This window comes from Colossoma macropomum, unplaced genomic scaffold (assembly GCF_904425465.1).
Source record: "Colossoma macropomum unplaced genomic scaffold, Colossoma_macropomum, whole genome shotgun sequence".
NCBI classification, from domain to species: domain Eukaryota; kingdom Metazoa; phylum Chordata; class Actinopteri; order Characiformes; family Serrasalmidae; genus Colossoma; species Colossoma macropomum.
In genome coordinates, this window is record NW_023494807.1 from 17,187,542 (window position 1) to 17,202,437 (window position 14,896).

The 14,896-nt window shown below is 40.3% G+C and overlaps 1 protein-coding gene across 1 annotated transcript in view; it reads left to right on the forward strand.

Annotated features, from left to right (window-relative positions):
* Positions 1-14,896, forward strand: part of LOC118797174 (microtubule cross-linking factor 1) — a 99,226-nt gene that overhangs the window by 47,234 nt on the left and 37,096 nt on the right. Inside the window, 4 exon segments of the mRNA XM_036556428.1 lie at positions 1,977-2,036; positions 3,280-4,413; positions 6,099-6,278; positions 6,280-6,387. Coding sequence (XP_036412321.1) covers positions 1,977-2,036; positions 3,280-4,413; positions 6,099-6,278; positions 6,280-6,387 — 1,482 coding nt within the window.

Here is a 14,896-nt window from a genome sequence, read left to right on the forward strand (position 1 = left end):
GCTTTGATGAAAGAATATATCCATGAAAATCAATGACTGCACACACTGCACAAAACAGCATTTAACTGACTCTTTTGCCATGTGTGATTTTTACAGGTCAGGCCTTAAGCCTGTGTGTTGCGTGCAGAGGTCACTCTTGATCCTGGCTTTGCGTGCGTTTTGTGTCCAGCCTCCCTGCATTACACTAGCTTTTCCCTCCCTGTACACAGATGCCTCAGCATGACAATGCTGACTGTGCTCACAAACCAGATCCCTCCTGCAGAATGCTATGGCACATTCACAAAGGGTATCTGGTCAAATATGGTCTTGTGTGACAGTCATTTCCTTGAGTTTTCATTGGTGGGTCGTTGATCTGATGGCATATATTCAGATACTGCCTTTCAGTAATAACGAACCAATGACGTATATCATATGAATGTATAAAATGATTCTAATATGTATGTCTTGTGCAACTACACGGACTTTGGTTAATTCATAGGACATTAAGTCTGTAAATATTAAATTAAGAAATGTAAAATATAGTTGTATGCAAAGGTTTGGGCACCCCTTGGTCAAATGGCTTTTTTTTTTTGATTTTCTGAATGAAAATTAGTGAACACATCCTCTATGGGAAACACTTCTGCACATTTAAGTGCACAATTACTGTTTATTTACTGAGTTTAACAAACTGGAAAAATAAAACATAACATGTGGCTTGTGTAAAAGTGTTTTTCCCACAATATGTTAATGTTGTGCACTAAAGTCTGCAGAAAAATGAATAAGAAAACTGAGATAGCATTGATAATTTAATTATAATAAATGAATATCCAGAATTCATCACATTTCAAAAGTGGAGATTAAATCTCAAGGCCGATGATGTAATAAAAAACCCTCTAAGAATACCATTCGATGAATAGTTGGTAATATTTAAATCCATATTTTTGTTTTTTTTTCTAAATTTGCTGCGTGTGTATTCAGCTACATTGCAACATTTTGTTGATTTTTATAGTTTACAATAAGACTATAAAACATACTGTGCTCTAAACCACATTGGCAAGCCTGCATGACTGTAATGAAGACCTGAATGCGATTTACGCTGGTTCAAAGTAGTTTTGGAGATGTATTTATGTAAAAGATTTGGGAGACTGTTGACTTCTGGTGTTTATTAGCAATGTTATCCTTGTCAGCTCCAGAGCTAAACTAAAGAAACAAATTTTGGACACCAAAAGTTTACTGACTATATCTGGAATAAGTGAAATTTGTAAATTTAATTTTTCACCATTATTTCAAAGCCATAGTTTGGGAAAAACTCATGGATGGCATACTGTTAAGAAGAAAAATAAACAAGACTGATTTTTTTGGCTTATTAACTACATTTAGGGTAAGGGTACAATTGTGTAAATTACATTTTTCGACTATTACTTTAACAGGCTGTACATTATGATCATGAGAGCTGGGTGCTTTTATAGATAGGTTGTGTAATGTCTTGTGTAAGTCCACTCTTATCTAAGTACATGTGCACATACACATGTAAACCTAAACAGAAGTCTCAGTGTCACATGAAGAGATAAAAAATCTGTTACCAGGACAGTGGGGGGGAGGGGGGTGTTAAATAATCAGATAACTGCATGCATTTCGATCTGACTTTGTAATGTGTTTCAGATGACCTCTGATGCTTGGTTCTAAATACATGTATCACATGTTAAAGGTCTGCACAGATAAAGGCATAAGCTGTGTCTCTATAGGTCTATAGAGTAATGTGCTGAATGAGAATGCTGCTATGGAAAAGCACATTCTTATAGGCAGCGTTCTCTAATGCTGTTCTTACATAATAGCACACTATCAGCATTCAGAGCTCATGCTGAAACTGACATTGCTAATACTAAAACAAATGCATTCTGTTGAGGTGTCAAACTATGCTGTATCATCTGTTGACACATCAGCTTCATAGTTGCTCTTTTCTCTTCTCACGTCGTTGCTTCTCCTCGTTCTTTCAGATGGCACTGAGGAGACGAGGGAGTAGGGAAACCTTCAAGGATAAGAAATCTCTTACTCAGGTTTGTGTTTTCAATGCCACACATACACAACATACATATACTGCTGAAATGTCACTGATAACTTTTTTTTTTTACATTTTCACTGTAAAAACCTGATTGGTTATAATAATGCGAAGCTATTGAATGCCACTGGGAAACTATGACTATCAGAGCTAGGCCTTCAATTCAGGATACAAATGTCATAACTTGATCAAAAGGAAAAGAAGAAAAACCTGCCTCTATGATAATGCTAACTTCTGCTAGCTTCTCTATAGAATTCTAGTAGTTTGTTAGCAATAAGCTATCTGCTTTTTGCATGAACACTTTTTGGCAGTTCTAGATTAAATACAGACATTTGAATCTTCTAAAAGACATTTTATGTTGTATCTGAAGTTTATGACAGACATTTTAGCATATGTTGTACCTTGTAGTAGGTTCACAATGTCTCTTTCTGTAGAGAGCCCTGGTGTAGAGCTGTCGACGCTTTTTCCATTTCTAACTACCCATTGATTAGGATGCCACTTGTATTTACAGTCAGTAATATATCTAGGACTTCCAGATGGCCCATAAATTGGTCCTGCCTATTGGAAATCCAAACGTGATTCGTTGATTGCCCTGTCATTCCGTAATTATACTGATTGTTAATCTTAAATGTTAGAACTTTCGAAGTCTTAACCAGTAGGAGAGCTCACTTCTACCTATATACCACAAACACAATTCCTGATTGCCCAATTTTCCATTCAGTGTTTCAAGAAAGTAACCCTTTTGTTTCCATCCAGAACTTTACAATGAAACCAAAGTAGTACTGTAATACTCGCAGAGTTTAAATTCAAGCATGATTCTATTGAATAAAAATTAACTAAAAATTACAGACATGTATTCTTTAATTCCCTGCAATCATTAGGCCTTCTCCAAAGGCCTAGAAGGCCCTAAGAGTTCTCCTCTGCCCAATGACCGCTGGGATAGGTTCCACTTCCCCCCTCCAACCCAGAAGGATAAGTGGCTTAGAAAATGTGTGTGTGTGTGTGTGTGTATTTTGTTACTGTCAATGAAATGTTTTGACAATTTTTCATTGTAAGGATTCATCATAGATTAGTTTAAGTTGGATATAAGTTGCTAACGACCTGACAGAATATGTACAAGTGGTTGGCAAAATACTCACCTATTTAAGGATTGAAATCACAAGTAGGCTTTAGATGAAAACGGAAGCTGATGATAAAACTGACATAATGAAAAGCCCCTTTGCTCCAATCCTTCTCCACAGGAGGACAGTGCAGACCTACGCTGTCAGCTGCAGTTTGCTAAAGAAGAATCGGCCTTGATGCGCAAGAAGATGGCCAAACTGGGCCGGGAAAAGGACGAGCTGGAGCAGGAGCTCCAGAAGTACAAGTCTGTGTACGGGGACGTGGACAGCCCCCTGCCCCTGGCTGAGGTGACGGGCGGCGGGCCGCACAGCACACGGGAGGCTGAGCTGCGACTGCGGCTCAGGCTGGTGGAGGAGGAGGCCAACATCCTGGGGCGCAAGATCGTGGAGCTGGAGGTGGAGAACCGTGGCCTCCGGGCCGAGAATGAGGACCTACGTTCACAGTACGAGCGTGACTGCTTCGGCCGCGAGCCCTTTTCCAGCGTGCCTACATCTCCATATGGCACCGATGGGGCACTGGAGTCGGCCAGTGAACTGCGGCGCCACCTGCAGTTTGTGGAAGAGGAGGCCGAGCTGCTGCGACGTTCCATCTCCGAGATTGAGGACCATAACAGGCAGCTTACCACCGAGCTCAACCGCTTTAAGTTTGGGCCTGGGCAAGGTGATGGAGAGGCTGAGGGCGGAGGCACCTTAGGTGTCTTGAAGCCTGGAAATGGGGGCAATGGTGGTAATGGGGCAAGCGTCCCACCAAGTGGTGCTGGTCTCCTGCAGGAGGAGCTGAAAGCCGCCCGTCTGCAGATTGATGAACTGAGTGGGAAGGTGATGAAGCTGCAGTACGAGAACCGTGTGCTAATCTCCAATGTACAGCGTTGCGATCTGGCCGCCCACTTGGGCTTGCGCTCTGGGAGCCCCAGGGACAGCGATGCTGAGAGCAGGGAAGCTGAAGATGAGGAGGCAGGACGGCTCCTGCTACTCCATCCCAAACGGGAGGGTCCTGTGGGCGGCGAGAGCGACTCTGAGGACCCATTCGAGAAGACAGCCACTTCTGGGTTTGGGAGTGGTGGGAAAGCGTCGGACGTCTGCGAGCTGGGAGGAGCGGAGCTAGCGCAGCGGAGGCGGGAGGATCGGGAGATGCTCATGGGTATTAAAAGGGAGGCGGAGCGGCTGGGAAAAACAGTGGAGCGCCTCATTGTGGACACAAACAGTCTGATCTGCGAGGGGCGCCTGGTCGTGACAGGAGCAGACTCTGTCGGGGTAGGCAAAGATACTATAATGAGAGATTTGATGCCAGTTCACTATTTCAGTTTAGCATACAAACATTACTGTACATTGAGTGCTTTGGTCCAGCTGTTTTGGCTCATGCATCACATACTTTCTGTTGTTGTTTCTGTTGTCATATGTGAACTCATCCAGACATTTACTCAGTCAGACAGTGGAAAAATATAAGCATTAGTCATTGGTCATTTCTCAGTACATAGCGCATCTTAGACACTAGGGCCAGATTTAATTATGTTTTGGGACATCCCTAACTCTGTTTTGTCGTTAAAAAGTAGCTGTCACAATTTTCTAAATAGTTGCTATGGCACTTTACCGCCCATAGTAAGATCAAAGAGGTGGTCGCTTCTCTTTTTTTGCTTTTGCCTTTGAGATTATAGTAATCTATAATAATCAAGCAATGATATGTGGTGGCTGTCATACAAAAAGCATGTGAACCAAACACATTATTATATTGCACTGATCAAATGTTAATTACAAAGTTGCACTTTGCATGGAAGTTCTTAGTAGATAACCTGCTAAATTACCCACAAACCCACCTGCGCAAAGCATCGGTAGAGTGTCATTAATTAGTGTCTCTCTTAGTAAATCTCCTGGTTTCCAGGACAGGGATTAAGCCTAGTCATGGACTACAGCATTCTGAATGGATGTTCTCCATTGTATTCCAGGACAGCACTTTAAAGGAATTGATTAATTTTGATAAAATTAATTGAATTGATTAAACTTCTTCCAAACAGAAATCTAGAAATAACCTACTGTACTCCTTAAATACAGCAGACTGCTGTAAAAATGGTGCATTCTGAGAGATACAGGTCAGGCTCTTTGTTAAAGAGGTTAAAATTTTGGACTTTACAGTAATTAGCTGTTATTTGCAAAGCATGTTGGGAAAGTGAGAGCACTTTGCGGTCTTGAGCAGAATGTCTCTGAATATTGTAGTGTGTGTGGGGGGGTGGAGCTTCCCAGCATTCCTTGAAATATTGTTCGTTTTTTCATCTACAGTTCTTTTTAGATGTTTTCATTGTTGTTGTTTTAATGTGTTATTCTTTCCGTAAAGATACGTTTGAATGCATTTTACATATTTTGGTCTTCCAACCATGATGGTGTTTGTGTTTCAGTTAACTACTTCATTTTGTAATGTTATAATTAATGGATATTTGGTTACTGCTGTTGTCGTAGTCTTAATGACTAGCAACAGTGTGTATAACTGCTGTAATGCGATGTTCAGTTCAGGGTGTGAAGGATAAACAATACTACACTGTTGTGAAAAATAGTGTGATTGGTCTCCTAACTATGCTTATAATTTTGTGTTCATGAACATTCAAATGTTTGCTAACAGAAGTTAGCTAGTGGAGCGTTTGCCTATATCTTTACAGGTTGTACAACATAATGTAGCAAAATAGAGGGCCTTCAGACAGCTGGGGGTGTACAATAGAACACATGTGAGCTGTGCATAAGAAATACAGGGGAGCAAGACAACTGACAGTAATCACTTGTAAAGTATTGGAATTTTATAATAAAGCACTATTACTGTAAATTAACGGTCAATTACTGTAATTAACAGAACTGTAATTAATTCAACTGAAATATTTTACTACGTAAGGAAAGGACCATGGTATTTTCATCAATATGATATCTTGCTTAAAACATGTTATTTTCTCTTCCAGACTGCTGGGGAAGGTTACGAGTTCAGGGGCGACGGAGACACTGCCGAACCCAAGCCCGACTCTCAGGTGCTGGATGCCATCAACACCCGCATGCGGGCATTACGGGCAGAACTCCATTCCTTTGTGGAGAAAGTGGACCACTTGGGTGAGGGTCTGAAAGAACGCACTGATGACCTTTCACCCCATGCCCAACCTCACGGAGTCCAGCAGCTTCCTGTCCACTGTCACCTCCATGTCTCGCGACTCGCCCATCGGCACTCTGGGAAGAGACCTGGTGACAGACTTTCAGGTAGGTCGTACATCATGCTGTCTTTCGTCTGCTGTCACATGCTACCTGAGACATGATTATGTCCACCTGCTGCTTACTTTCTGAGCCTGATATCCACCAGAGAGAATGACTAAGTGAATCTTAATCTCTGTATCAATCAAACTGCTTAATCAAAACTAGGGATGGGCACGAGTAATTGACTAACAAGTACCCGTAACATAACCGTCTATTCCACTGGTAAAGTACTACTGAGAATCCACAAATGATTCTGCATTGAGACTCAAATAGTCTCGCAGGGCCAGAGATGATGTCATGATGAGAGTACACATCTAGAGATAACTGTAATTAACCTGGCTTAAAAGAAGATAGAAACTTAGGTTTGTTTTGGTGGAGTTTGAAATTTCTAAACCAACTAAACCTCATGAAGGCAGAGCTGAAAGTAGGTGGATAGTGTGCTTGTTGTCCACTATAATATAATGAAAATAAAAATGCGACAGACCCTTGATCACCTCCCACTGTCTAGTCCGCTGCATGTGACTTTGTTTTCGAGGCAGCGGACATAAAGGAGTGGCCAGTTTTTTGAGGTAAGGACACTAGAGTGCTTCTCGGGGTTTGTGCACACAACAAGAACCTAAACACTGCTCTATTTAAGGTGGAACGGAAAATTCTAACAAAAAGCTGGCAAATAAGAAGCCATTTTCAGCCGTGTAGAAAAGAAAATGTGGAGCAACATTTAGCACCGTTTTTGCGAGGCCTGCAGGGCTAGTGTTAAAGCAATATTGACAGAGTATATCTATATATTTTGCGGTGTTGTTTTTACTATTTTGCCCAATAAAAAATCTGATTTGCTTTGGTTGTTAAAAATAGTTCCTATTAAATGAAGAATAATATATCCCAGAATAATAAGCCACTTTTAAATTACAAAAATATTTAGTTAAACTTCTAAAATGATTGTTTTTGATAAGAAATAAATACTGTAACATACACCAAAACAATCAGAAACTTCAGTAATTTGGCATTGCTGCCAAATATGGTATGATTTTATTAATTGTGCTTAATATGACCAGGTACATGAACTAACAAGCTATCAAAGATCAATTTTGCCTTAAGCCAGAGTACACTTTAAGGACAGGTGATAAAAGTTAATGGTATGAATAGCTGTTTCCTCTGCTGTTCGCAGTTACAGCAGCCAGAGTAAATGTAACGTGGACAGATTTGGCCACTATGTTTCCAGAATCTATTTCACTTGCTAGTGAGGTGTATTTGTTTTTTTATCGAATACCTAAAGGATGCATCAGACTGAAGAAATTTGGTGGTGGGTTTTAGAGGAAAAGTCTGTGGGTGAAGCCTTTTAGTGGCAGATTTTGCCACCATCCACCTCCAAAATTTTGAAAAGGTCGTCTCCATATGTGTATTCCTGTTACAAGATCATTTCTTGCCCTGCAAAGCTAGAGACCACATAAATCTCTCATATCTGTATTTTTATTTAAAGAAATATTCGTATCTCATACATAGCTGATTCGCTGAGTTACAACAGAATCCATAGCATGAAATCTGTCATTAGACTACCTGTTTTGTAATTCAAACAGGTGTCATTCTCAAAAGGCACATTTTTTACAGTGGCCAACAAGACCCAACACAATGCAAAATAAAAATGAGCTGCAAACTCAGAAAACACTTTCATCAATATGACAGCATACGTTCTGCGTTTTACACATACTCCGCAAAATAATAAAATGTGGGGCAAATTCGTAGATGCTCTGCAAACTCAGAAAACACTCAAAGTCACAACACAGTGGAAATGTTTCCATTTAAGTATAAACATTCACCTGTAAAAGTAAGTTAACTTATACTTGAACAGGTAACTAATATCACTGTATCGTAAAAGAAAATTAGCTAACTGTAACTGTAAAATTTCAAACAGCAATACCAGATATGACTGTATTACTGCTATGACATGTCATATAGCTAACAAGCCAGCTAAGGTAACCATGAACATACTGGAAAGTGAGTCTTATTGAGACTTATTAACCTCTGTCAGGGACTTTCATCACAGATGTTCCATTCCCTTTGAGAGTCTTCCAGAAACATTTCTGATGTGTTGGGGCTTGCTTCTGTTTTGCTGATGAAAATGTTTTCTGAATTTGCATCACATTCATGAATTTGCAACACATTTTTAATTGTACCGTACGTTTTTGGCACTGTGTACGGAATACTTGTGACTAGTTACCATGTAGCTTAGTAAAGGCTGAAATTTGTTAATTTCCTTTTTTTTGAAGCTAACACCTACTGAACAACAAAAAAACAGCTCTATTTCTGTTATTATTAATGCTGTAAATAAAGCACAGTATAAGTTTCACATGCATGCCAGGCTGTTTCTAAATTATTTAATTTATAATTATATAATTTTCAAATAATAAGTTACTCTTGTTTGAGTACTTAATAACAAAATTACTCGATGCCCATCATGTACCAAAATCAAAATTATACAACAGGACTCATTACTACCAGGGCTTACATGTACACCCGCACCATGATGTACACTTAGGTGAAACTATGTTAAAAATGTCAGTGGTCTCATCAAGTTTAATACACTAGGTAACGCTACTATAATCAGTGGGTGATTTGTTGCCTCTTCACTGTTTCGGTTGTGTTCATGTTATGTAGAAGAGAAGTTAGTTAGTTGGGTGTAGATATATGTAATGGCATGTCTAAGCATGCGTATCATGTACAGACTGACAGCCCGCAGTGCAGCTCCATTGCTTCTGTATGCTTCAGTCATGGACGTTTGGCTTATACACTCCATATTTTCTGTTGTTTTCACTTCAAAAATTGGAAAATCTGTTGTTTTGTTCTTGTATTTGAAGATAACCAAACATTTATTCAGTCAGCCAGAGAAAAAGCTTAAGGATTAGTCCGTCCCTAAGTATTACCTTGAAGACTTGATATTTCTGATATACCTCACTTTTAAAGAGCAATTTATTAGTGCAGCACAGAATGCCACAGTGTGATAGTCTCATAATCAAAGTCATAAGACAATATACAGTAGTATGCAAACGTTCCGTGCCCCCGGTCAGTTTACGTGTTGTTAATTTTCTAAGTGAAAATAAGTTCATACATCCTCTATAGAAAACACACATCTGTACATTTTAGTGCACAGTTACTGCTGATCTGCTAAAAATGTAATTAATTGCTGGAGCTGTTGAGGAGGACATAAAATGTGGCCTTTACAAAAGTAAAAAAAACAATTCTTTTCCCAAGATCAGGAAAATAGGAATTGTGCACTAAAATATTTAAGTTTAAGCCTTATTTCAGTTTGTTCTCTGTAGAGGATGTGTGCTTATTTTCACTAAGAAAATGAAGAAAGCATGTTGAGGGTGTTCAAACTTATGCATACGACTGTACACATATACCCACAGGATTACTAGAGTTGGAGGTGCATGGAGGTTTTGTAGGCCTTTATACCTCCACAATGCTTCACGATTCGCCAGATAACTACACTGTTACACTCATATATAGTTCCATACACCACCCAGCTCAGCCAAAGACCAATCCTGCCAACCCTCCAACCTGCCCCCACACCCTGAACCAGTTTCCCACAATCATGCCCACACCCCACATTGCACACACCTGTACCCACCCCTGCGTCCACACCTGCCCTCCTCCATTTCTACCCTTATGCCCACTGTCTTACCCACCCGTGGCTGCTTGCTGAACTGCTGTGTCAGGTTCAGAGTACAGAATGAGAGAAGAGCCATTGTTGCCTGCATGGCTTCATAAGCCTGTTGCAGCAAGCGAGTGGTGCATGAGACCCTTTTAAAAGCAAAGCTTTTATGCCGTAACAGGCACAGCTTGACTCTGCATGACAGCTGATTTTGATTCAAAACCTCAATGAGGTCTACCTTGCTTTTAAAACTTTGAGTGATAACTCCAGTCTCCAGTTGTGCTATGATTTCCTTCCATCTTTGATGTCCAGTTGTTAAAGGGGGATTTTTTAAGTCATTCAGAGTGGCGTGATGTGAAATGTTCTGTTGTAGAGGCACATGCCGAGGCAGAATTGTTCACAATGGTGGTGTTAGGAACCTGGCGTCTAAAGACTTCATAAAAAGTTATTACACAAAATGGTTCCGAATTAGGGCTGGGTGATTAATTGAAATTTGTTTTCAGCTACGATTTTGGCTTCCAACAATTCTGAAGACATGATAATCGAGATAAAATGATTATTGAGCTGCAATCCGTTGTGCAATGTTGCTCTCGTTTTGTCTTGTGTTATAAATCCAGCGCACTTTACAGTGGTGCGTCTCCCCCCCAAAAAAGCCCAAGTTCATCTAATTTATTTTTGTCTTATTTATTTTTAATTAGTATATATATATAGTATATATATATGAGTAAATGTGCTAAATAATCATGATCTCAATATTGACCAAAATAATCGTGATTATGATTTTTGCCATGATCATGCAGCCCTATTATGGATAGAGTTACTTGGGGGAAGACCCTGCCCAGGATGAAATGGCTGTATATTCATTGTAGTCATCATGATTACTGGTTCCTGTCATCACTGTGAAGAAAATCTCTCTTTAAATTCCTCTACAGTAAATCATTTCACATTAAACCACTCTGAATGACTTTGTACAGTTCAATCTCAATGACTGAATTATGAATTAAGACTGCATTGACAATTTTAAGAATGAAAAGCAATTTATTATATCCATTCTGTTAATTTTACTGAGAATATAAAGGAACATTTCACTCAAAATGCTTAATAACTAGGCTTGCATGCATAGAGTGCCCCGACTAAGTTCTTATTTTGCCTAAGAAACTGGACTGAACCAAAAGACATATAAAACTAGTTCATTTATGGTTTTGTTTACATGCATGCCAGCATAGACAGACTTTATAACGTGACTGCGTTTCCACCGTGTCCTTTGTTCCTTTTTTCTCCTTACATTAAAATATCTAATGATGCCTATTTCTGACTAAATGATTAACACGATGGACATTTGTTCCTCTCCGCAAAAGTGCAGAACTGCCGCCTTTTGACTGTGAAACATAATTCTTTTGGTGTCGCAAAGCGTTTACACATCCAAATCTCATCTCATAGGCTATGTTCAGACTGCCAGCCTAAATGCAATTTTTGACATATCTAGATTGTATCCAGATTGGTTTTTGATAGCTAAAAAAAACAATCAGATTTTTGCTAATTGAACCTGAACCACATTTGGGGGTGATTTGTGATTGTGATTCCAATCGGATTTTCACTGGTGCGTCTCAGTCTGGACGCTGTGCCTGCACAAATCAAATTTCAAAGTGTCTTTTGCGTCACTCGCAAGGCGACAAACAACGACGATGTCAAATCCAGAGTGACGGAAGTGCTGGGATTCAAGAAGAGCGCCAGAGATTCTTGCTTATGCCAGAAAATTCTGAGTTTGGAGGGCGAAATGATGCACTTCCATCTTGCCTCATCCATGTCACCAGCATAGCTACAGAGTTACGCCTGCTTCGTTACCACAGCAACCCATGCAGATAGATTGGTGATGTTTGGACACACAAATCTGATCTGATCACTGCAGTTGTTTCAAAAGATCTGATTTGAGAAACAAATCCAGTTTGCTTGTGGTCTGAACACAGCAATATGGTCCCACCATCGACCTGGGCTGCATATCAGGCTAAGTTGAGGTCTAAGTACTATTTGGATGGGATTCGTCTTACATGGGGAGGTGGGGTAATGTATATATTACTGGAATTTCTCAGCATTTTTATTACTATCTAAATCTGCCATGTCAGCCTTTTTTACAGGTTACGCAACATCACGTCAGTAAAGATTTTGGCAGCTTTTACCCACTACAAACAAATAGTAGTTTTTTTACTGCCATTCTCTGTGGCTCATATCTAGCTCATATGTATTGTCCTACCTCAAGTGTACGGTTCCAAACATTAAAAGCCGTTGACTATAAATTCCCAAGCTAATGACACACTGCAATTACTTAAGACGTCTTTGTAGATGGTCAAGGTTTAAAAAATTACAGTGAAATAAAATGTTTGGACATGGTTTGTACATATAAACTTTTTTTCTGGTGGATCTTTGTTGGGGATTGCCAGCAGGGGAGCTGACTCATCGTACGTCAGAGTAGCTAATTCTGCTGTGACTAACATTTCCGCAGCTATTGTTGGACGCTGGTTTTTTTGCCCATTAAAAGTTAAGTTTAGATCTAATTACTGTGCCACATGCAGTTATTGACTTACTTGGCACTTCTTTTGCATGAAATGGTTACATAGATCTCTGAAGCCGTGCGTCATTCTGTAGTTCACGTCATGCCCATATTAGCAACTCCTGGTCTATGCTGGTTTTCTCTATGATAAAAATGAATGGGATTTTCACAAATTGCCACTATCACACTCTGTGGTACACAAAAGTTTCCAAATCTGATATTTTAGTCATACATGCATTTTTCAACTGAATGTCACTGGAATCTCTGAATAACAAGGTTGGTAAAGAATTAAAATTTAAACATTGGTGCATCCATGCTAGTAGCGAGCTAACACTCCAGCGCAATGAAATGGCATTGCATGAAAATCTACTATCAAACACTTTTATATAATAACACCAGACACTCCTAATTTGCTTTATTACTTCCAAAACAGCTTAACTACCACACTTGGCAAAGCTTGCTAGTTTGTGTGGGGTATTTTTGTGCATTTGTCTGTCTTATGATGTCAGTTCAGTGCGCAGCAGTGTTTGCTTGCATGTAGCATCGAAAATCCCTTTTCATTTTGCCATAGGTCAGGCCTAGAGTTTCTAAATTGGGCATGACACCAAATCCAGAGTGATGACACAGCTTAAGTGGTCCATAGCAGTTTGTTAACTGCAAAATCTGCAAAAGTTTGAGGTGGAGCTTAAATGTACTCGCTAACAGAGCGCCGTCCAGGCCTCCCCAAACTTTTGGTATGATGGCAATGCATAAATTGAGTAGCCTCTCTCATTGCTGTAATTTGCAGCAAGTTTTCTCATTCAGTGTGAGTCAGTCATACATATTACAGAGGAGGTGAGGTAAACTTGCTCTACCCCACCACTTCAGTCCCGTCCGAATAGTACTTAAGATCTTCTTCAGACCATAACAATTTAACCATGCTCTTTACATCATTCTAGCTTAGTTATACAAGTCAGACTAATACTGAATCATTGGTGTGCATGTAAACATACTGTTTCTTTAAAAGCAGAATAAGAAATACAGCTTTTTTTAATAAACCGTTATGGGATCCGTCTGTTATGTTTCAGTGTTCTTATCACTGATACACACAGCTGCTTTTGCTTGTAGCTTCTCACCTTTCCTCTGCTTTGTGCTTCCGCAGAAGAAAACATGAGTCAACAAGTCAACAATTTACTTGTTGGGTAAAAAAATTAAAGCTTCTATATTCCAACTTAAGTTTTTTTTATTCTGGAAATGCAAACATTCACACAGAGCTTTGGAAAGGTTTTTTCGTATTTATTTCTGATGGTGTCACATTTTGGCTCATGTTCATTGGTGGAACCCATTGGTGAAGCTGGGTGGCTAATGCTTTTGGACACAACACTTAAACCAACAAATAAATACAGACTGTCTCGGCATCAAGCACAAAGCCATGGCCTGTACATCATACATTAAGATGGAGTCAGATACAAATCACTGGTAACCAATAAAGGCCTTTGACAAATAACTACATCTCACTTGCACGCTGCTTCCACAGCATGGCCGAGGTGCACACACGCACACACATACACACTCACGGGCAAGCGACACATGTGCGTGCATGCCTTTAGCGCTTAGCATAGTGTTCACTGCACAGTTTTTTGGTTGTTGGTTTTTTAGACTCATGTATCCCTCATTGCATGCGCTTCATAACAAGAGTTTTGCATTCTTTTTTCCCTCCCTTGCCCCTTTTCTCCCTCTCTTTCTCTCTCTCTTTTTCTCTCTCTCCTCTCTCTCTCCTCTCTCTTCGTCTGTCTCTCTCCCTCGTTCTCTTTGTGTTTCCTTCAGATGTTTCAGCCCATGATTCTGTTCATCCTCATACTCGTCCTTTTCTCATCACTCTCCTACGGCATTATCTTTAAGTTGGTTTTCCTTTTTGCGCTTTTCTTCGTCTTGTAGCCCGCTCTGCCTCTGTTTCTGTCTCTGCCATGGTTTTATTCCATCATCATCATCTCTTTTTTTAAACTGTGTGTGTTGATCAGTTCCATTTCTTTTACTATTTTTTTACACATTAAGTTCCGCCTTTACTGCCCCACCCCTTTTTAAATTCCGTGTCTTCTCGTGCGTCGTTTCCGTTTTGTCGTTCACCAATCGACTCCATGCATCTCCTTCCCCTCGTTACCCTCCCCCCTTCTCCACCCCCACCCCCTCACTCCTGACCCCATCCACCCCTTTCCTCCCTCCCTGTCCCCCCCTCCCTCACTCACAGTCCGGGCGGAGGCAGGAGCTGGAGTGGTCCCTAGGCCGGCAGACTGGCCCGGAGGCCCCAGGGCCCGCCGCACCCAGGGGAGCCCCCGCAC